The sequence below is a fragment of the Periplaneta americana genome, chromosome 3, assembly GCF_040183065.1.
Source record: "Periplaneta americana isolate PAMFEO1 chromosome 3, P.americana_PAMFEO1_priV1, whole genome shotgun sequence".
In the NCBI taxonomy this organism is placed as follows: domain Eukaryota; kingdom Metazoa; phylum Arthropoda; class Insecta; order Blattodea; family Blattidae; genus Periplaneta; species Periplaneta americana.
This window is the reverse complement of record NC_091119.1, coordinates 152,949,293-152,974,497: the sequence shown is the minus strand read 5'-3', so window position 1 is coordinate 152,974,497 and position 25,205 is coordinate 152,949,293. Positions and strand designations below refer to the sequence as shown.

At 33.5% G+C, this 25,205-nt stretch overlaps 1 protein-coding gene across 49 annotated transcripts in view; it reads left to right on the top strand.

Annotated features, from left to right (window-relative positions):
* Dscam1 (Down syndrome cell adhesion molecule 1) overlaps window positions 1–25,205 on the top strand; it is a 480,268-nt gene that overhangs the window by 335,881 nt on the left and 119,182 nt on the right. Inside the window, exon 7 of one of the 49 annotated variants that reach the window (XM_069821915.1) lies at window positions 23,797–23,923. The exons of 42 other annotated variants lie outside the window; for them this stretch is intronic. In XM_069821915.1, coding sequence (XP_069678016.1) covers window positions 23,797–23,923 — 127 coding nt within the window. Of the gene's footprint in view, window positions 1–10,422; window positions 10,547–12,971; window positions 13,096–16,277; window positions 16,405–19,108; window positions 19,236–20,066; window positions 20,194–20,894; window positions 21,022–23,796; window positions 23,924–25,205 lie in introns of all 49 variants that reach the window. 6 more of the 49 variants (XM_069821909.1, XM_069821912.1, XM_069821911.1 and 3 more) reach the window with 6 other exon arrangements.

The following is a 25,205-nucleotide window of genomic DNA, read 5'->3' as shown; positions in this document are numbered from 1 at the left end:
TTTATGTAACACGATATTTCCATAAACATACAGTAGCCTATATCCTGATTATAGGAGATATGCAAAAGCCCAATTATAATCTCAATAATCACATTTGCCATGAAGGCTCATGCATACCAGTACAACCTTAGTGAATTATTTGGTTATGAACTAACACACATTCAAATGATATTCGGTCTTAGTCCATGTATCTGAAGCATATTTTGAGTTATTATAGCAATGTTTCTCTCACGTAGACTTTAAAACGTGTAAGATAATTTTTGATCTTGAAGTGACAAAACAGATTTGTTTAACCCTGAAGGAAAAGGATCCTCTGTAACATTAGGAACCCTCAACACACTTAAAAACGCATGGGTTGAAATCCTGTACTATCTAAATATTTGTCTTGCCACCATGGAAATCATATTCAAATTTATTTATGTTATTGTACTCAGAAAAAAATTCTTTGTAAAAAGATTTTCGTTTTACTAGTTGCGGGTATTTGACTGTTCGTCATTCCCTCATATGAAGCCAGCTGAGTAGACCAATTGAAGGGCTCAGAGCCAAAGGCGACCAACCCACAATTTTGTATTGTTCATTATTAAGCCTTTTTTCAAAACTATACATTGTTGTTATAGATTCATGATATTTTTTTGTATTTATTCAATGTAGACCAATTAAAATAAATTATCAAGCCAATCATTTTTGTCAGGATCCTCTTAATATCAACTCTTATTTACTCATTTTGTAATTATGGGTTAGTCACCTTTGGCTCTGAGCCCTTCAATTTACTGGCAGAGTCGTTGCCCAGGGTGCACTACAGGAGGCTGGTCTACGCTACACCTGCGTTGAGATAAAATGATTATGGAAATTTGTTCAGATTCCACCTAGGAACTGTAGCTCCTGGAGAAAACTCCTATGTTACCTGGACCATGGGCTTGCCCAACACAAATTATAATCAGGGTTACACCAGAGATCAAACCTGGGGCCACAGGATTATAAATCCAGTCCTCTAGCCATTACACCACCACACTATGGCGGTTTCCTTTGTAAAAGTATAAATCGGATTTATGTATAATAGAACCCCTGTGGAGCCACCGGCGTGGCTCAGTCGGTTAAGACACTTGCCTGCTGGTCTGAAGTTGCGCTCGGGCTTGGGTTCAATCTCTGCTTGGGCTGATTACCTGGCTGGGTTTTTTTCCGAGGTTTTCCCCAACAATAAGATGAATGCCAGGTAATCTATGGCGAATCCTCGGCCTCACCTCGCCAAATACCATCTTGCTATCACCAATCTCATCGATGCTAAATAACCACGTAGTTGATACAGCGTCGTTAAATAACCAACTAAAAAAAAAAAGAATCCCTGTGGTGGCTGAGTGGTCAGACCTTTGGTTTGTCACGCAGGCACACTGGGTTCGAGTCCCGGTCAGGTCTGGGATTTTTCATTGAAAAATCCATAGTGGCACTTGTGGCGGACAAGGTCGCAATTAGGGTTTTTCTCGGGGTTCTCCCGTTTTTCCCTACATCATTCCATCACCATTTCTCCATTTCATCATCATTCCATAGGATTCCTCGATTGCCTGCTGACGATGCATGGAGGGGAGTGGTTTGTCACGCAGGCACACTGGGTTCGAGTCCCGGTCAGGTCTGGGATTTTTCATTGAAAAATCCATTGTGGCACTTGTGGCGGACAAGGTCGCAATTAGGGTTTTTCTCGGGGTTCTCCCGTTTTTCCCTACATCATTCCATCACCATTTCTCCATTTCATCATTCCATAGGATTCCTCGATTGCCTGCTGACGATGCATGGAGGGGACTGGCCATGGGAGAGGGGATTGTCTGCTCGAAACCCGTGTATGCAGTGAATCTTAGTGTAGTCAGTCGGTGTGGGTTTGGGAATGCGCCTAGCTTGAGTGTTAGTGCAATAGATTGTAATAGGTCGCACTGCTGAGCCATAGTTTCCCCTCCCATAAATTCCATTCCATTCCATTTATAATAGAGTTTTGAGATATGAATTTTTCTTTTGTGTGACTCATGGTGGTCAGGCCCGGATTTACCAATGGGCTAAATATAAATAAGCTACAGTCTAGAGAGGCAAATTTTAGGAATGGTGATTTTTAAGAGCGTTTTATCTGTGTTACAATAGATACATTTGCATATATGAATGATTGTCAAAATTATTATGAAGCCCAACTAATGGAATGATCTATAGAAAGGAACTCATTATTGCCTGACACTTCTCTATGTGAATGCAGGAATCATAAAATTAGTCTGGTGAACTTAGATGTCTTGTTTATGGGTAGTTAAGTACTATTTATCCTAAAAAATGAATGAGGGAGACCTAATGCTCTTGCTATTCTTAACATTGAGTCAGAATTGTTGGGATCAGTGAATATAACAATCTACTAAATCAGTTTGCTAGTGAAACGTTAAGAAGACGTAAAAAAGTGATAATTTATGTATTTTAGCCATAGCATAAATATTCTAAGCCAATTTAACTGACCTGGTACTCATTCATTATAGTTCTCTGTCCAAGGCAGGTCTTTCACTGCAATCCCAGCATTCTCCAATCTTTCCTATTTTCCGTCTTCCTCTTAGTATCTGCATACAATCCATATTTGGTATCTTAATGTTGTCTATCATCTGATATCTTCTGCCCTGAACTTTTCTCCCATTCAACATTCCTTCCAGTGCAGCCTTCAGTAGGGAGTTTCTTCTTAGCCAGAGGTGGTTGTTTATTTTTTAATTATGTAATGCAATACTTGTTTATCTGCATAATGTTTAAATGCATCAATAAAACAGCTTAAAAAGATCTTACTGAATTAAAAAGTACCAGTTCTTTTATTTTCTCCACTTTATCGATGATGTCAAGTTCAGGAACAAGTTTATCTTCCATTTGTTATTAAATAAATGTATTAAAGTAGTAAATATAATTACAAATTAATCATTTTAAGTTGTCATAGCTCTCAAGAAGAAAATTTCAGTTTAGACTGTGGTTACTTCGGAAAGAGTGATATACACTTTTTAACTTTATAGACTATAGTCAAAGCTTTAAATTCGCCTTTGCATGTGGACAGTATTTTATAAATTCATTTCTTGATATTCACTGGACACTATCATTTATAATTTAATCTGAATTCCATGCTTGAGATCTCTGTGGGGTGTGCATAGGTATATATACGTTCTTTTACATACACACACACACACACACACACACTCTCTCTCTCTCTCTCTCTCTCTCTCTCTCTTTCTTTCTCATTTGCCTGTAGGTTCTATTTCCTGATGTTCTAAGAGGATAACAATACTTATGACAGCAAATTTATAAGTTTCAATGAACATGCAAACTGGTCATTTTGACCACCTTCTATGAAGTTAAGCAAGAAGACAAAGTTCATTATAACTTTAAAATTAAATTGAAATCGTATTAGTTATTATTATCGTTTTTATGTGCTGAAATCACCCCTGAAATTGATTCCATATATTAAGTTACATCCTACATATAATAATCGTATATGTGTGTGTTTCTAGCAAAAGGAAATATATTTATGTTTCCAAGCAGACGTTTTTCTTAATTCTTGAGAATATACATATTGAGTGTCATATCTCTGCTTTGTGTCTAGATGTCGTGAAAATAGATCAGTGACTTTTTGTGGCCTATATTCTCTTTAAATATTATTATAACGTGATTCTTTAAATGATTAAATTTCATACATTAGGCAAGAATACTTGATATGCTTAAATATTCCATTTATGACTTTCATTTGTCCCTGTATAACATCACAATATCTCGAAACAGTAAATGAAGTTCATTCTTTGATTATATATACATAGTGTTCTGCCCAAGGAAAGATCTTTCACTGCAAACCCAGCGTTCTCCAATCTTTCCTATTTTCTGCCTTCTCCTTAGTCTCCACATGTGATACATATAATCTTAATGTCGTCTGTCATCTGATATCTTCTTTTACCCCGAACTCTTCTCCTGTTCACCATTCCTTCCAAGCTTTGATAAATGTAGGATTTATTCTTCTTCTTAATGCTGCTGATTTTTGCAAATTGGGTTTCAGATGAACTAAGAATTTTCTCTTAAATATGTATATGTATTACACTGTATCTGATACAATCATAATAATTTACGTTCAAAATTTTTTGTTTTGATAACTGTCTTGTACATTTCTGCTGCTAGTCATGTGGATTCATATATTGCTCTTATTTTATGCTTTCCTGTTCTGTCCAGAACCTTCGGGTGGTTCTCCTCCAAAAATTCCGGGTTCAAGAACATCAGAATCTTATAGAGCATATGAACATCTGAGTTTTGTCCTGTTCTGTGAGGCTCAAGGGTATCCTGCCCCATCATTCAGGTACATTGATGCCTTCGAGTGAACCCTGCTTAATTTTTGCATGATTTTATGTACAGATGGACCAAAAAAAAATAATAATGGATACTATTTCTATTTTCTTTCGAATTTCTGATAGGCTATTTTAATCGTAGGATGTTAAGTGTAAAGTTATTAATTCTTTTTGTTTTTTGTGTTTTTTTTTTTTTAAATTTATTTTAAAGAATTTATAATACATTTGCTAAGCAGTTGAAGAATTAATAAAATTGTCTATTTGTTATTTAAGGCCTTTATGTTATAAAAGCTGCTGTATTTTACTGCATTTTGGTGATAGGGAAGCAATGCTTCAAATATTAATTGCTTGTTTTGTTCTGAAGTTGTAGATTTTTTTATTTTAATATTTCAATTAAATCAATATAGTCTTTTAAAGCACTTCATTTGTTAGTCACGAAAATACGCGGAAGTGACTGTGGCAACCAAATAACGGGGATATCATAGAATTACGTGTCTTATAGACATACTAAACCTCGACAATGGCTGTGAAATTTAAAGGAAATAAAATGGCATTAGTACGTTTTAATAATTGCCTTAATATTGATATAGAGAGAAAGGTTTGTTAAATCATAAGCTCTCCAGTAGGGTGACCACAAGGATCCTGAATACAGAACAGTTATTTTTTTAAGTCGTTAATTATAAAAAGAAACTAAATTTTGAATTTGGGATTCACTTGATACCATAATGTCTTAATGACAAAATTCAGGACCTCCCTCGAAAAAAAGTGTAACATCAAATTAATCAAATATGTGACTTCGGTGGAAAAACTAATTTCGAAGCATTTATTTATAACAATAAATGAATGCATCCAATAGCTGAATAAACTTGTATTCTTGATTAATGAAATGGTTCTGCTAGTAAATATAGGCGTAAAGAAATATGCCCCTGAAATTATTTTCTTTTCTCCTGAAACAGCTATTATAGATTTGTTGGTTACACCCTTATTCGAGAAAGGTCTTCAATCATCTTTCTTGAAAATATAAATGATATTGGATAATATGTAAAGAGTCCGTAAGAATTTGTAATAAGATGTTTTGTATTTGAAAGACTTTGAATTTTAGTTTCAATAATACGTAGTTGGTATATAGACTGTGAAAGGGAACCTCTCGCTCCAAATAACATACCTCTGATGACCCACTGATTAATAGATATGTTGTATTTAGAAGACAGGAAAGGTTGGCATGTTTCGTATATTTGTTTCTCATTGTTGACCTCGTCCACTTGTGAGAGCTTTCTCTCAAAGCAGATGATTGGACTTTTGGAGAACTAACAAATAGTTACATATCAGTGGATGATACGATTTTTTTTTATTCTAGACAGGAATAGTGATGGAGCATAATATATTATTGTGAGATAACTTGTTGCTCAGATCTTTATCCGAAGGTGATATTGTTTGCATAACCCTTTGACCAGTTTTGGGAACACTTGTTTTCAAATGATTGTCTTCTTTGTGAGGTTATTGATTACAATTAAATATGATAATACAGAATTATCATTTAGAGTAACTTGCATTTTTTTCTGGTGAACACACATTTAAAATGTTAAAGTGATGAATAACAAAGAACAATTTATATAAAATTATGTACCGGTAGTTCATGTAATGTAAACGAAAATATTATGTTAATTTATGTAGCTAAATATAATCAGACGACCTAAAAATGAATATTTTAAAGGTTGAGATTGTATTATTACTTTTGATTATAAGTGACTGCTGCAGAAAAATTGTTTTTTTATTATTGCGTGTAATATTTGCGCCATGTGACGTAGTTAATAAAACTATTGGCTTAGATAGGAACAATGCGGATTTACTTCGAGCAGATAAGTTATTTTTTTCTTTGCTATACTGCCCAGAACTCTGAGTCCACTTAGTCTACACTCATATGAGCACCATGATCTTCCCAGAAGATACGAGATAGAGCATAATGCTAACTATTCTGTTTCCGTTATCGTCGAAGTTAAGAAACGATAGAATTTTTACGTTACCACTATAATGTGTCTTATTGACATGTATACGAAAAATTTACTATAGAATGTTATTAGTCCCTAAAGATTTAAATAGGTTTGTGGTTACTACAGAGTTATATGGAAACAATTAACATGAAGTTTCAAAAATTAAAATTGTCATATAAATTAATGTAACTATAGAGCAATGAAAATTATTAACAGTTTTGTAACCGTAAAATTAGGTTTATTTCCACTTATAGTAGTTGTTCTGTTGCATACAGAACCTGTGGGAAGGGCTGCACCAAATGTTCCTAAAACTTCAAAGGCAAACTCTTTCGCAGTGGAGGCTGGTAGAGGTTTTGGTTTTCTTTGTGAAGCCCAAGCATTCCCTGTCCCTCTGTTCAGGTAAGCTAAGGTACTGGGTTTGTGTCTTTGTACAGAACATGTGGGAGGTGTTGCACCCAAGTTCCCTCCCCTCACCAAACCACATGTGATACAGCGGATTGGTAGTAGTTTCGGTCTCTTTTGTGAAGGCCAAGGGTCTCCTGTCCCAACATTCAGGTAAGCCTAGAGGCTCAGTGCAATTCTATTACAATGATTTTTTACGATTGGAAACATAATTGAGATTGTTCATCTTTGTCTCCATTATGGTACCGGTACTATGAATAAAAAAATAATTGTCTAAATTTAATAAATGTGGCAGAAGTTATGCTGAAATTCTGCTTGCTATGTTTGAGAAGTAAAATTATTTAATTTAGTGTTTGTATTAGTAAAATTTAAAAGTAAAATTTTCATTTCATTTTTCAATCCACTTAACTAACGTATGGATACAAGGTTTCTGTAGTCATAGAATTTTTTATAGCTTTTGCTTCTTCATATTAATACATATTCATACTTATTGTAGTGTTAAATATTTGTGGAGGATAGAATATGAAACCAAGAACTTGCATCAATTTAAAAAGAAATGTTACAAAATCTCAGTGTCACCCGAAATTATCCTGCTGGAATAATTTTATTGTAATTTAAAGAGTTAAAATGCATTTAAAGAGGTTATAAATTATGAAAACGTCATCTTTCGACGTTGTTTATTTTCAGTCATGCTTTGAGTGTGAAATGTTTTTATTTAACTAGCATATCGCGTCTGAAACTTCAGATATGTTTTATATGAAATGATTGAGTTTCTTAAGAAGAAGCTAATTTACCAACATTGAAAGAAATTTGTTATTATTTAAGGGATATAGGCCTATCCAAAAACTTGAACAGCTGAAATCCGCCCCTCTTTTTCGTTTTAACTAATGATATTTATATGAATTCCACTCAGTGTTTCATAGACTTTTATGTTGAGATTATAGAATATACATCCTTTATTGGAAAAATAAACGTAGAGCTTCCTTCATAATGCAGATCAGTTCTGTTAAAATGAATCATTGGTTTGGAAATTGAATTTATTTTACTTAGATGTTATGCGTTCTGCTAAAACATTAATGAACTTTTACTTTGTTAAGAATATGCGTTTTTGGATAATCCAAGATATTTCTGTGTGTTTTTTAATTATAATGTAGTAATGAAAATGGAATGAAGGCTTTTTTTGTGTCGATAGTTGTCTTTTTTTTTCGAGTAGGTGATCTGTGTTCAAAATATTTTGAAATTAATTTTTTCTTAGATATAATTGATGCCCTAATTCCCTGATAGTTTTTTTTATGTATTTTTATCCTAATTTTCCATTTCGTCTCCTTAATTGTTTACCCTGAAAAAGGATAGGATTACTCGAGTCCTTAGCTTTCACTTTTGTATGTATCAGAGTCTGTAGGCAGTGAGCCTCCTAGATTGCCCCCACGAGGGAAATCAGATATTCTGATCAAGAAAGAGAGGATGCAAGTTGTTCTTCTGTGTGAGGCTCAAGGGCAGCCTGTGCCTTCATTCAGGTGAGGTTCCATTTATTCACACACACATTAGCATCCTTCGGAAAATACAAATTCTGACGTTTTGGAAAGTACTTGTAAGTCTGCTTCTATGACCAGGAAACTTGGAGAGCATTGAATGTTTAGTTCTCCTCAAAGATAATAATAGGTAACGTTATGAATAAATACTGTTATTATAGCAAATTACATGTTATAATTTCAATATTCGTTAAATAATCATTAGGATATTATGTTCCCTCCCAACATTGTGCAACATTTTCTTTTAAGAAGTAGATTAACTCACTATCCCGAATTCTTACTGAGTCCAGTATATGATTTTGTTTCGTGTTGTATGCTGTAAGTTCGATAATAACAGGACACTATTGAAAATTAATAGAGAGTTTTTAGTTCTCCTTCAGTGATGTTAGTATTTTGTCTTTGTTAAGAGTCTGCGGGGAGTGAACCCCCCAGATTACCCCCACATCGGAAATCAGATATTCTGCTAAAACAAGAGAAGACACAAGTTGTTCTGCTTTGTGAAGCCCAAGGGAAGCCCGTTCCTATTTTCAGGTGAGGTTTAGCCTCGTTTGTGTTCAGCACACTACTCACTTTTAATATTTGTCTACTTTACATCCTGAAATCTTCGTCTTTATAATTTCGCTATAATTTCACAAGTTAATAATTAGAGATGCCATTTATTTTTAAACCTGAAATAATTTAATAAAGTAAAACTCCAAATAACAGAGCCCTTATAGGAAATAAATGATTTCCAATATTGGTAAAATCAGGGGATAGGCCTATTAATATATTTTGGTGCATTTTATATTACATGAATCATAGAAGATATGTGATATAGTTTTACATTCATTCATTCATTCATTCATTCATTCATTCATTCAGTCGACCTGGTTGGCGAGTTGGTATAGTGCTGGCCTTCTATGCCCAAGGTTGCGGGTTCGATCCCGGGCCAGGTCGATGGCATTTAAGTGTGCTTAAATGCGACAGGCTCATGTCAGTAGATTTACTGGCATGTAAAAAAACTCCTGCGGGATAAAATTCCGGCACATCTGGTGACGCTGATATAACCTCTGCAGTTGCGAGCATCGTTAAATAAAACATAACATTTTTAACATTTCATTCATTCATTCATTTACTCATTCCTTCATTCATTCATTCATTCATTCATTCATTCAATCATTTATTTTTACTCATTGCATTAAGTTGTGCACCTTTCTAATTTTTTTTATATAATTCTGAAATATATTTTAAAGATATATGTGGGTTACTGGAAGGAATAATGAACGGGAGAAGAGTTCGGGGTAGAAGAAGATATCAGATGATAGACGACATTAAGATATATGGATCATATGAGGAAACAAAGAGGAAGGCAGAAAATAGGAAAGACTGGAGAAAGCTGGGTTTGCAGTGAAAAACCTGCCCTTGGGCAGAACACTAAATGAATGAATGAATATCTAGTACATATAAATATCCATTCTTTGATTAAATTCAGAGTGAAAAATTTAACATAAATATAGTCATACAGAAAAACATATTTTTATATATTTACAAAATAAAATTATATTTGATTTTGGACACATCTTGGTGCATTTCTACTTAAAAACAATTAATGAACGTAACTCTTGACACTATAATATTGTACTACATAATAGTTATTAGGAATAAATGTCGTCCTCAATGGTTTTATGGTTATCATGCTAGCTATTGGATCCGAAGTTGACAGGTTCAAACCTGTCCAGGGATGAGGAATTTTAAAAGACAATAACATTTTTAGCATGGCTTCTCCTGGGGAGAGAGGGGAGGGAGAGAGGTAAAGTTGATTAAAGTTGCAACACTTGCTTCCAAGCTGACGATATCTAACATGTTTCATTATTTTCTTTCATTAATAACTAAAAAACTAAGGATTTTCGGACATATGTTTATATGAACTTTTTTTCTTGTTTTGGTGTGAGGAACATGCCCTCAAGGTTTGTCGAAGTATTTCTGAAACACCCTTTATGGTTTTTTTTTTTTTTTTTTTTTTTTTTTTTTGGCAGAGAAATTTTTTTTCTTCTTAATAACTAAGGTACCGGTAATTGATTTTCTATAGAATTTTTAATAATTTCTGAATTAAATGTTTAATTTCACAATGAGAATTGTAAAAATTTACGAAATATTGGAACATTTGTAACTTTTGGATATTTTGGGTTCTAGAGCCTATTGGCAGCACCCCTCCTTGGCTTCCTCCCAAATCAAAGCTGGGAGCTGTGGTTGCGATTTCTGACCATCCTGCCGTTCTTCCTTGTGACGCACAGGCTAATCCCATTCCTATGTTCAGGTGGGGAGCTTGTTATCATCATAGCTTGTATTACATATTATGCGGAGTAGTGACTTGAATGTTAGACAAATATCATGGCTTTCTGTATAGCAAGATGTTTGTGATATGTCCACTTCTGCATTTATGTCTAATAAATTTGCAATAATTACTTCTTTTGTTTAAAAGTCATGTTTTTCCTTCATACTTTAACACAGATTGCAGTAGTAGTTAGCAAAGGAGCACCTATTGTCTTCGCTCATGTATATTTGTACATATGTATACAAAACTGATTCAACCAAAATTCTACATAAGTAGTAATGTATGTGGAAAAGTATCCTGCAAATGTTACTCGTTAAATTCCCATGTATAAAGAAAAACATCAAACTTGCCAACTTTGTATACAGAATGATTCACAAAGTATGACCCGTACTTAAGAATGAGTTCTATAGGTACTTTTTAGAAAAAAATATCATATTAACATTGGTCCGATGATCAGTATTTGAAGGGTTCAGAGCCATAGCGGGCCAAATGCCATTTATTAAAAACGGAGAAAGTAAGGGTTAAAGTTATGTGAATACCATAGTTTAATAAAGATTGACATATCATTTAGTTTTATTGTGCATACTTTATATTACTTGCTATATGTTTAATTAAATATTGGTAATCACTTAATTTTAACCCTTGTTTTTCTCCATTTTTAATAAATGGCGCTTGGCCCACTATGGTTCTAAACCCTTCATTTAAGGGGCTACATCTGTTCGAATTGTGAAGAAATAGAAGTAATTGTGAGCAAAATTAGAGGGAATCAATAAAAAAAATACACAGAAAGATTATTAATAAATATTTTATTCAACAAAAAATAAGCGGTAACTCAGTTTGAAAGGAGATTTTCAAATATTCCCACACTTCAATGCACTTGGCCGCACGAATGTAAATAACTCATGTACTTGTAGCATTTCATAGCTCGGCAGAGCTGATGAGTGCAGCAACTCACCTATTCCACCCCCCCCCCCCTTCCTGTATCACATAAGCTTCGAGCCCCACACCCCTTAGTGCAGGCGCCACTCTTTCTATTAAGATGGAAACAATTTATAAGCTTGGTTCACAGTATGACATGGATTTTTACAAATAAAAAAACTAATAATATTTGGGTCCGTGTTCAGATGACTTTTTTGCTCAAATTTGCCTGTAGAAATCATTCCTGAAGCATGAGTCATACTTCGTAAATCACTCCATATATGTAGCATTGAGTTAGAGCTTCTTCATCTGAACTGTGGGAATAGGTATGTTTTGTTTCACTCTAAGAATCATTGCTAGGTTTATACTTTTTATGTAAGACTAAGTGGACTTCAACTTTTCTGAAGGTGTTACCCATAATTACAATAAAAGAGACTCCTTTATCTTAATGGTAAATAGATTCCATAACTTTCCAGCCTACACACTGCGAATTAGTATACTAGACTTAGAGAGTCACTTTGTTTTTACATTATCTTAAAAATTGTTTGTCAGTGATTCGTAGAGCATTAACAACAATGCAGTAAATGGTTATCCAAGAGATTGTATGATTTTACAGATCTTGATTTTCTATTGACTTTCCATTTCGTGAATGTGAGTTACATTTACATTTTTTTTTCGCGGCATAATGTTATTTGATATAACTACACTGTATAACGAAGGAAATTCTTATATTTATACAGGGTGTATCTAACTAAAAGGTATGTCAAAACTTAGGAAACTGTTCCTCACATGTAGAGGATGAAAATATGTTATATAAATATTGGTTCAAAAACACTTTATTTCCTTGTTAAAGTTCTTTTTCTAAACTCTGCTTACATTGTATTATGTGCAAGCTATTTTGTTTTTGTGTAGAATTCCGTCACATCTATCATGTACATTACACCCTATACCAGAACACTGAACACCACAACTGTGGCAAACATACAGAATCAGAATGTACATTACATCACCCTCACCCCAACTCCTTTTGTAATTGCATTCTAACAGAGGTAAACAAGAGCGTCTACATGTAATCAGACTGTTCTGGTGTGGGGTTGTCATTACACGATAACTATGATACATATTCCACACCAATTAGCTTGCACATCATACAATGTAAGCAGAGTTGTAGAAAAATAGCTCTAACAAGAAAACAAAGCATTTCTGGACCCATGTTGAAATAACATATTTTCATCCTCTGCATGTGAGAAATCCTAAAGTGTTGACATGCCTTTTCGTTACACCCTATATAACCATGATTTTGTATAAATATTTCTTATAAAATATTGGTTATTATTAATGACATTTGTAAATGTTACCATTTTCAAACATTTAAGGTAATATATATTTCTCAGGGCATTCGCTTTTCAAATCTGTTATTGTAAGGTGCAAGGAGGAATACAGATTCAACATTGTTATGACTAAGCATATGATTATTTTTGGATTCTAGAGCCTATAGGAAGCACCCCACCTCGTCTTCCCCCTAAGTCAAAACTGGACGCAGTGGTAGGAATTTATGGTCGTCCTGCTGTTCTTCCTTGTGATGCACAGGCCAACCCAATCCCTCTGTTCAGGTGGGGAGCGTTTTCTCTCTCTTGATTGTTAATTCATAAATAACTTTCAGGTTTTTTTTAGAGACTGTGGATATTTTCGTTTGTTTATACATGTTTGTAAATATATCCACAGTCAGAATTTTTTAATTCACCAAAATCTTGAGAGTTGAGGTCGTACAAAGCCTTGGATATTAAAATTAAGTAGTTAATTTTCTTTTTCAAAAGAACATTCATAAGCTTTTTAAATTTGTATTTCGTTTTCTCTTTTTTCCCTTCAAGAATAAAAGATGGATACTCTTTGGGATCTATCCCCTGTACAAGTAAGAGATTCTAACTTCATTACGAATGTTTTGCAATTTGTCTGTAGAACAGAAGTGGGATAACAATTTTTTATATTGGAAGGTATAGAAAGAGTGAAGTGGCTAATTTACTGGTACATGAAATATTAAAACCTTCATCCCCAGTTTTAATAACTGTTTAATAATAACATGCACACAATTATATTTTTATTTCACTTTAGTGTCACTTACGAGGTTCAAACCTGTCTTCGAACAGTTGATTAAACAACAACAAACAATGAGTACTAACTTGTGTTATATAGGTAGTTGTTCAGACTGGTGTCCATATGCATTCACACATTCTTGATATCTTTTGAGGAAACTGTTATTCACACCCTTAAAAACCTTAAAAGCAGAATGTATAGGAATAACTTCCACACTACAGACGAACTTAGAGACAATTTAAGAAGAGAAATTGCAAACACCACAATGTAGAACTTTTACACACAAATAACAGTTTCATGAAAAGATGTGAATATGTAAATGTAGGCAGATATCACTTTGAGCAACACCTATAACACAGGTTAGTACTTATTATGAAATAAAAATATAACTGTGTGCATGCTATCATTAATTAAAGTTACATGAGTAAATATACAGTATGTGGGAGGTTACAGATCGATAACTGGTAGTTTATGCCAGATATGCAAGTAGTAGTATGTCTGGATGAACTGAATGCTCTGTATTGCTAAAGCAATAAAATAATAATAATAATAATAATAATAATAATAATAATAATAATAATAATAAACGTAAAATTATTTCTATAACTTATTACTTTTTATAATCCTATAAATTTTAAAATGACAAGTGTCCTTCTGTTAAATATTAATAACAGGAGGAGAGGTTAATCATCCGCGATATTATAAGTAGGCCTACATCTTTGTTTATCAACTTACTTAAATGGACTCAGTGGAATATTAACATTTATTTTTTACAGTTGTTCCTTGAAAGTAAATTTCCATTTCATCCCTACCAATTTGCACAGCAGTGGTAAACGTTGCCAGAAACAATATATTTTATGTCCTGATAAAATTTGCGTTGCTTTATACTGGTGCTATAGATTATTAAATAATAGTGTTTGGAACTTAATACTCTGTTTTTTGCTTTGAGTAACTAATTTTGAGCGTAAGAATGGTCAATAAAGTGTTTAAAGATTGTGATAGGGAAAAATGTTGTCATTCATACAATGCCCAGATCTTGAACCAATAAAAAATGTCACCATAGTATTCGTATATAGTTATTAAGTTAGCTAAACTTAATACTAAATACTGTACCTACTGTCTATAATTTCTCACTCAGCATAAGAAGTGGTTAAGTTTATATTACTATCGTAAGTAGCTAATCAGTGATGTATGCATTGGAGAGGGAAAGGAACTGGCCACCCTACTCCATTATCTCCTGGCCTAGTTGCCTCATAAGTGGTGTCATGTTTGTATCACATGTGAAGTTCAGATCTGTCTTTGTACAGCTGACTAAACAACAACAATAGTTGTTAGAACTTTATATCCAGTAATGAAAATTGATTTGTACAAAAGTTAAAATAGAACTATAAATATGTATTTCGTTATTAATTATCAACTTTTCTTCAAATCATTTGTTGTAAATGTGATATTTCTGCAAAAACTGTGTTGCATAAATTGGTACTGGTACATAAAAGTTCTTCAAGAAAGATACAAGTTTATCAAATTTAGTTCTGTATTCTGTGCGTTTATTTGAAGTCTGACTGCAGTGTAAATTTGGATAAAATATTATATTATTTAACTCTGGAAAATTATGGAAGTAAGCCTGTGCCCAACAACAGATTGAGGAAACTGTTTTTTTCTTATGAGCTAGCTTAAATATTTTGCTTATTAGTTTAAAATCTAAACCAAACAGCGCTAAAAACATACCTAGAATCATTTCAGAATTTTTAACATTCATTAATATTTTCCTTCATTGAAAACTGGATTTTCGTTTTGTGACTAATTTTGTAATATTATGAATGATGATAGGAGCAATTATTACAATACACCAGGGTTTGACTGCATACATTTCATGCTGTTCAGGCCTTCCATACATGACTATACTAAATTCTAGAATTACTCTTCACTTCACAGCAATCTTCTTTTTCTTTCACACTGCATGAGTATTAGCAGTTCGTTTACCAACAGTGTGTGAACAAGTAGTTTATTTTCCAGACATTGATGAATTTTTTTAAATTTTGAAAGTCATTCAATGCAAAACTTCTATCGCCTTGCATTTAATTCTTGATTACGCACTTGTAACACTTAACTAATAATGATTTAAACTTGTAAAAATAACAACTTTTATAATTTCACTGTGTTAGATATAAATAATTAAACTATTATGGTACCAGTACTTTACCATAGTTTGAAAATGGCGTGAAGTCTTGCCGAAACTAGTCACTAAGTTAAAAGTACCATAATAGTTTCATTATTTAACACAGTGAAGTTATGAAAGTTTTTAATTTGACAAGTTTAACATCGTTAGTGAAACTTTTATCGATGTATTTCTCAGTAAAGTGACTCTTATTTAGATTGGTGCCTTGCTTCATTCGAAGTGTTGGTCGATTTTGTTATTTAAATTTACTTAAGTTTCCTATTTTTCTAATGAAAGCTGGAATAGATTGTGGTATTATATGGATATTAATTTTTATATTAGAAACTCTATATTTATGTACTGCTATTTGACATAATAAATTTTCCTGCTTTACGTTTTGGATACATGGATTTTATAGGCATATTTCAATTCAGAAATGTCTGGAAAATATAGTAACTAATTTTGCTATTAATGTGTAGTCAGTCTGCATCGTATATGCTGGTTTACTCCAGGTAAGTACAAAAGATTTTATTTTATTTTCAGAACCTCAAACCAGTGTAGCTCCAAGGGTGAAAAACGTTTTTTCTATTGGAGTACGACTGGTGATAGTGGAGGGTCAGGATGTGTTTCTAGTATGTAATGTACAAAGTTATCCCCTTCCAACATTCAGGTGAGGATTTGTTCTGGCAACACTGCATGCTCATTTTATAAATGCTAGTACAGAACTGAGAAAACAGCACAAATAGAAGACTAAAAACTGTTGTCATTTTTGTATCATTAAAGATCTATGCATTTATTGTTACCTGATGCCACATTTAATAGGCTACTTTTCTAAATAGTAATTTTTTCGGGAAAGATTGATTGAATATCCTGTGCAAATGTTTAAATTCTCTTAAGTACTAAGAATTTTGTGGCAGCCAGGTAACTCAGTTGGTAGAGCAGCTGGCTACGGACTGGAAGGTCCGGGGTTCGATCTCGAGTGGTGATGGGATTTTTTCTCGTTGCCGAACTTTCAGAACGGCCCTGAGGTTCACTCAACCTCCTATAAATTTGAGTACCGGGGCTTTCCCAGGAGTAAAAGGCAGTCAGAGTGTGGTGCCGACCACACCACCTCATTCTAGTGCCGAGGTCATGGAAAGCATGGGGCTTTACCTCCATGCCCCCCAACTGCCTTCATGGCATGTGACGGGGATACCTTTACCTCTTTTACTAAGAATTTTGTTATTTTGTTCCCATCATATTACCATTAAAGGTTAAACGACTTTAAGATAATTTTTTGATAATAAAGGTTTAGACAGATTGTCAGTTTTGGGAGGAGGGGGAATTTTTTTCCTGTTATAAAAAGTCTTTATGTGAGCCCTAACTGTTGGTATTTGGAGTGTAATCTATATTTCAATGCCTTTGTCGAATATATTCCATTAATAATTTTACCTTCTAAAATCACTAATTTCCTGTGAAGTTATTCTTTCACCTATTCACTCATTCATTATCATGAAGAAACTTAAGCACATTGTACAGTAATATAATATTTGTAGAAATTTTAAACCTGGCAAATTTATGAAAATTATCATGTTATTTAAATATTTATATTTATTAGGTAATTTCAAAATCTAATCTACATTCGCAGTAAAAGAACAAGGTCAGAGGTTTTAGAAATATATATATATATATTCTATTAAATTTTAGGCTTTCTCGGTAATTGTGTTTAGAAGCAGAAGATTGGATATTCCACAGTGTGTTGGAACTTTACATCTATAGCTGAACTTTGTGCGGAACTGCATACAGGTTCCATCTTCAGGACACTTACTCTGTTCAGGCTCATTATGTCTGTCTATACTAAACTCCAGGTCGTAGTGTATTGCCCCGAAGATGAACCTGTATCCAGTTCCAAAACATTGGAGACATTAAGTTTCAGTGCACAATGGAATACCTAAAAGTCTGTTTTTGAATTACATTATTTCACTATACCTCTATGTGACGTGATAATCTAAACCTGAGAAATACGAGTAATAGTAATACATTCTTTTACATTCCATTGTCTGTATTACTAGCAGCATTTTCATACTGGATTGGGATGAGTGGGGTCATATCTTTCAGAGCCACAAGCCAGCGTTGCCCCAAAAGCTAAGGACAAAGATATCTCTGGACATAAGAAGTCTATTACTGTTTCTTCTACAATACCACTACTGTGTGCAGTTCAGGGTTTTCCACAACCTATCTTCAGGTAATTGTTCTGTTCCAAACTCCGTGGGGTGTTTCTTGTATCTGAGACAGGTAGTGAATTTATTCTGAGAGATTAGACATTTTTCCTGTGTAACTTCTGAGATTTGTGGACAGTAAAATCGGAAATATTGTTATTTTGCTTGCATGTAAGTATGGAGTAAAAACAGTTTACTGAATGCATCATTCCTTATCTTGCTGGTAATCGAAGACCACATTTTGCAAGTAATACAATACATTGCATGCAGGAAAAAAATTATAGCTTGAATACAGTCATGGTTGCATAGGAAACATCAATTTCCTTACATGGGTCTTAAATAGTGGCCTATATAGTCCATAGCTTTCCTTTTATATCCTTTTTCCATCTGTAAACATAGCTACAATTTATTCAGATCTAAGAAACTAGACTTCGTGTGCATACGTATATGAACTGAAATTACTACATGAAAGTGCATATTCGCAGAGTTATTAGTTATTACAAATGTATAATTTGATTGCAGTCACATACAGTTTCATTCTCTTAAAGGAACATACCGTTCTCTAAGAGTTCAACAGCTGATTTGTGCAAAAGTGAACATTCTCTATAATAAATCTATTATCAGGCAGTACATCTCACTTGACAATATGTATCAGAAGAAAAACAATTATATATGTATACATCTTAAGTCTGATTAATAGAATATGTTACTAGTAAGCGATGTATGCAATGGAGGGGAAAGGAACTAGCCACCCTATCCCATTATTTACTGGCTTAGTTACCTCACGAGTGATGCCTTATTGGTGTCACTTATAAGGTACTGGTACCAACCTGTCCTTGGGCAGTTGTCTAAACAATGTAGACAAAATAAATTGTAGCCTATATGAGTGATTCGTTAATCTGTGAAGTCAGAATACAGAGAAGGAATTAGAGTAATAAATAATGCAGTAATCTGTCTTTAATATTAGAGCAGATCATAAAACTTATTGAAGAATATCTCCAATTATGAAAGTAGAGACAGACAATTGACTCCCGGAAACTGTTGTATCCAGGTGGGTATTGGGACATGAAACCTTCACGGAATTTGAGTAATAGCATAAAAACACATTATGTGAATGTCTTATTTATATCTGTGGGTTCAAGTCCCACTGTAAATTATTTCTTATGTTCCTTGCAGAACCACAGACGAGCATGTCTCCTCAAGTGAAGGACAAGGAAGTGGGAAGTGTAAGAAAGAATGTAGGTGTGAGAGGTACTGCCCCTCTTGTTTGTGCAGCACAGGGACACCCTGCCCCTATATTCAGGTATATTTAAGAGCCTTCTTCAAACTACGCATTGTGGACAAAATGTACAGTGTGCCAAACTAGCAACGAATGGACTACTTCTTCTTCTCTCGACATCTTTCTGCATTCTAAAGGAATTTATAAACAAATATATTGTTGTTATCTTACACAAAGCAACAATTTAAGCTATGTTTCTTATTGTTTCGATATCCATAATGTAGACCTAACATTTTTGTTTTATTGACATTGATATGAACATCATTTTAATCAATTGATAACAGATGTCCATAAATCTGAGTTCGTGATAGGCCTATTTCTTAATTTAAAGAGTTTCTCTAGATTATTCGTTTCAAAATTTCAGACATGTTATTTCTGTTATTAAAAAGAAAACACTTTAAAAATAAAGTAATCAATAAATACAGACTATGTTGATTCATTTTAAGTTTCACAAAATTGATAAATAATTAATATTAGATGAGAAAAATTTGCTCCAGCACCAGGGATCAAACTCGGGTCCTTGGTTCTATGTACCAAACGCTCTAACCATTGAGCTACGCCAAAGTTCAATCCACAGCACCGGATCGAATCCCTCTCCTCCAGTGTCTTTTTGTCTTTGTGGCTTGACTCCAAGTTCGACATATATGTTGACATTTTTATGTTGAGTCAACTGCCGTTACAAAAGGAGCACACTCAGTTGAGTGACTTGGTGGCCGGGATTCCACAGTAATATGCACTGTTGCTCCTCTAATATTAATTGTTAACGTAACAGACGTATTCTGTAGGACCAAAAAATTAATCCTTACGTAAAATTGACAAAGGTATGCAATTACCTACATTGTTTTGCCCTTGCAGAACCTCAAACAAGCGTGGCTCCCAAAGTTAAAGAAGGTCATATCACAGGTGTGAAAATGCATGTTGCAATCCACAAGACAGGTGTAATGACATGTTCTGTTCAGGGATTTCCAATTCCAGCATTCAGGTAGTGTATTAGTTACAAATTTCATTGTTATGATTAAAGTAAATCCGCCTGTAGTATACTTAGGTACATCAGAATCTCATTTTTGTCCAGTATGTTTTTTCGGTTTACAGTGTGTTTAAATATAATAGAAAGGAAACCATTTCAACCTCTTTTTATAATTTAAACAATAAAATAACAGTTTGACCCACAGGCACCTGAACCACCATAAACAGGCTGTGCTGGTGAGAATTCATTACTTCGTGGAATTATAGCTGGGTCAGTATATTTGTTAGTGACTTTTCTGTCTTGCAGTTTCAAATTTTTGCTTATGAGTAACATACATAAAACGAAGATTCTGAAGCCTACTGCTGTTGGCCTGTTTTTGTAACACTTTTGTACGCACGAACCATTCTACCCCAGATAGCAGAGGTACCCCACAGTGAGACTATTTTGTCGTGTCCTTGACAGTAACTGTTTATAGGATTCGCTTGATGAGAATTTCCTTAAAATTACAGATTAATAGTTTCGGTTAAAATGTGTTTTCAGAACATACACGTGTACGCAATTTGCAGTGCCATGTTCATTAAGAACAATTTCCTTTAGTGTCTTTCTAACGAAGAATTTAGTTTGATTCATATGTTATGTTGTATTTGAATCATTTCACTTTCTTCCAGTCCCAACACTGTGTTTTGGAGTACTTCTATTTGTTACTCACTTTTCAGAGCCATCTGCCAGTGTTGCTCCAAAACTGAAAGATGGCCAGTTTACTGGGGTAAAGGCTCAGGCATTGATTGGTGGGAAGATTGTTATGACATGCATGGTGCAGGGGTTTCCAATACCAGTGTTCAGGTAACTGACCACAAGAACAAATATCTCGAGATCTTTATAAACCAAATTGACAATTTGTAATTTTGTGTAGCATTTTAATTAACAATACTCCTTCTTTATGGCTGCTGAAAATGTGTAAGTCAAGAGATCCGTTAATTTGTTTACTTGAACACTTGGGATCGTGCATTGTATTTTAAAACAAATTATATAAGGGGTACAAAAAGACAACATCTTGCAAATTCGAACAAGCTCATTTTCACAAGTGAAACTCCACAAAATTAGGTCACAAAAAACTAATAATATATTAGCTGATTAGAATTAACACATTATATATATCAATATTTATATATGTATTTATTTACACTGCAAGTGGGCAAGCACCCGGTGGCAATGAACAAAATTTGGATGATTTCAGAAGTTCATTATCAATAAATATTAATATTAAAATATTATGTAGCGTTCTCTTGCTTGTGTAGCAAGAGAATGTATGCAATCAAACGATAGGAATATTATATTGAAAGAAAACTATAAAATTTAACTGATACCTCCATGTAAAACCAGTCCTTTAGAGGAGTAGTTGCTCAATTGGGAATTTTTTTTTCTTTACACAAATAATGAGTTAAACTACATTCGATATATAAAATAAAAGAACTTGGAATGTGTTGTTAATTATAATAATTTTTGCACAGAATTTAATTCTGTATAAGTAATTTCCTGTTTAGAAAATCATAAATTGAATTCTGAATAATTTCAAGGGAAAAAATTGTTCTCATGCCGGGTATCGATCCCAGGACCTTTGACTTAGTGCACTAACGCTCTACCGACTGAGCTACCCAGGAACTACACCCGACACCATCTAAATTTTTCCTTTTATATCCACACACCTCAAGTGGGCTGATAAGACACCAGAAACCTAATTTTGAGTGCATATAAACTCTGTGCGACTAGAATTGTGGTTTTTTGTTAATGTACCTACAGTGACGTATATATTATGCAAATTTGAATACTTTTTTTATTACAGTTTCATTTTCTAAACCAGTGCTATTCAATCTTTTTTTGCTAGTGTACCCCAATTATACAGTAGTTGCAAAAAAAAAAAAAACTGGACCGGCCCTTGTAGCTGATTTCAGAGCCTTGTTCACTCAGAGCACGATAGACTGGTAACCAAGACTTTCGTGGTTCGAATCCTGTCTGGGAAGGAAACTTTTTTTGTTCCTTATTCAAATTTATTCCCAACACTTTTTGATTATTGGTAAAATTCATGTTCTGGAAATAATAAGTTAATTAAGTAGTAAAATATCGCTGCAATCAAAAAGTACTGGGAATAAATTTGAATAAGGAACAAAAAAGTTTCCTTCCCAGGCAGGATTCGAAACACGAAAGTCTTGGTTACCAGTCTATTGTGCTCTGACTGAACAAGCTCTGAAATCAGCTACAAGGGTTGGTCCGTTTTTTTTTTTTGCCACTACTGTACTTTTTTTTTTTTACTTTCGCATTCCAAACTGCATTGTAATTATATGAGAAATAACAAAAAATAATAAAAATATGTAAACTGCAAAAATTACCAACAAATATAATAAAATATGTCAGCATTTTTACATACGTAATCAGTGGGTCAGTGGGATGCGTACCTCTTGAGACAACCCTGCATACCCGGGGTACTCTCATCAAATGCTCAGAATTTATTCAATGTTTTAAACTGCTGCAAAATTACAATACTGCACTTTAATTTTTAAATCTGGTCTCTTAAAAGGGGTAAAACTAAGAAAAAGGCTATTCAATGGTTTGTTATTGGTCGGGGAGAGGCGTTGTCCTTAAATGGAGATAAAAAATATAATTGTTTTATGGATTTTTAGTCGGTTCTAAGAAAAATTGGTCTCTAAGAGCAGTGATTTTTTAATAAGAGTGGTCTTTCAAAGAGGTTCCATTATTTTTACAGTATTACTAAAACTCTCTTCAGCTGCAGTAAGATGAAGTAATAATGTAAATACCAAAACACAAAGTTTGCTTGACCAGGAAGCACAGCAAAAGTGACAGTTTTTCTGTAATTTGACTATTTATTGAAGACCCAACATTCAAGTTTAGTATGAAATTAAATATGTCTCGTTTGGCATTGCTATAATATTGTTATGACACGACAGTCATACCTAATAATTAATAAAGTTTACGTATCGTCAACACACTTTTGACAAGCACATACAATTTTATCATACCTAAAAGATCTGAACAGATTTGTCTGTGAACTTACCTTCCCAGACATGCTTATTTTCTTCTGATTTTATCATAACTTAGTGGCATACCCATTACATCATAAGTTCACTACACACTAATATTTTTTCAAACCAAAATTATAACTTATATGCAAGATATCTTGGAATGAGACCAATCAACATATATTATTTAGACCTATTAACTTGAAGTAATATGTTGTTTATAATTGGATTTTTGTGTACCGGTATCCAATTTTTTTTTATTAAATTCTCATTATGTGAAAGACATTTCAAAATTTAATGTCGTGGTAGAGAAATAATTTTATGATAACAGATTTTTATAAGAAAAAATACAAAGATGGCAACAGCATTAGTCTGTTATGAAATGTAGTTCTTAGAAAATGTACTTAAAATACATAACTTGTGTACAGTAATAAAGTAAATATTAGAATTATTAAGTTTATACAAATGAAATTAATCTCTTATCATAATACAACGTTAATATTAAAGCTTGAGCTACAAACTTCCCCCAAGATATGATGCTGTGAGTTTTTCCCTACCTGTTTTATGTTTTGTGAACTCACAGAGCCTCAGACTAGTGTAGCTCCAACACTGAGAGACAGTAAGATCGGCTTAAAGAGAGAAGTGACGTTGCAAAACTCCACTATATCCCTGTTGTGCCTTGCTCAAGCATCGCCAGTTCCTGTGTTCAGGTAATGAGCACTCAATTAAGCCGGACTGTTAAATAAATACTTGTATAAAATAATTGTGACCATTGCATGCGCACGCTCATACCAGAGACACACCATACAGGAAGTAGTCTTTGGAATAAATGTATTGATTATAATAATTCTTCACTAAACAGTATAAAATTGATGAGCGAGTAAAGCTTCGCTTTCTTCCAACATCAGACTGAACTAGAACTTAAATCTGAACTGATGTATTAAGTTAAGGTATTCTAAGTTCAGTTTTCAGTTATGCTTTCCTAGAAAACTTAAAACTGAACTGAACTGAAAGGTCCATTTTGCGCTGATGGCTGAACAGTGGTTGACAAAGATGCATGAAAATGAAGAAATTGAGTTAGAATTGGATACTTTGGTATTCTTTTTGGTGGACGAATTAATGGATAATGCAGATCTTGCACATCATTCTGCAAGAAGTTCTAAAGTACATTTCATGTTTGTTAATTGTGGTTCAGAGGGAGCTTATATTGTTTTAAATTATAACATACGTGAGATAGGGTTTGTTTGGTGTTATATTATCAGCAGCATTATACGTAAAAAATAACAAGCAATAATAAAAATACTCTTTACTATGGGGTTATGTTGGCTTTAATCAGTAGGCCTACAGTTATACTAGCCATTTAGTCATGCTACCATATTGCATTTGTTCAAAAAATGAACTCTTTCTGTCAAAGAGAGAATTAAGATAATTTTAAAAACATTAATCTTATTTATATAATTCCTCACTGAACTCCTTCCAGTAACATTGTTCCTTCTACATTTTTAACACTTTTAAAGTTTTAATTTTTAAGGAATATTTATAATAAGTGTTAAAGTGAACATCAAAGATTAATTTAAAAATATTCCTTGTTTTGAATGTTATATAAAAATTAGTTTTGGCAAACAAAATCGATTATTCCTTCTTCATCAATAATGAAAATTTTCGTTTTACACTCATACTGTTGGAAAAAAACACAAAACTTCTATAAAAACTACTATGTATAATAACCTTACTAAAATCACACTGAAATTGAGAACTGAACTGAAAAAACGATTGCCTCTGTAATTTTTCTCGCCTAGATTTCTGGTGGAAAACTTAAAAGTTCTAGTGACAAACAGAAAAGTATAGGTTCAGGTGTCAGTTACGTTCAGATTACCTTAGTTCAGTTAAGTTCTAGTCTAGAGGAAAGTGCTCTTGTAAAAAGTAATGGGCTCGTTCATGGTCACGTGACCTTCAACCTAAAAATACTCAGTTCTGGTTTAATTTCTACAT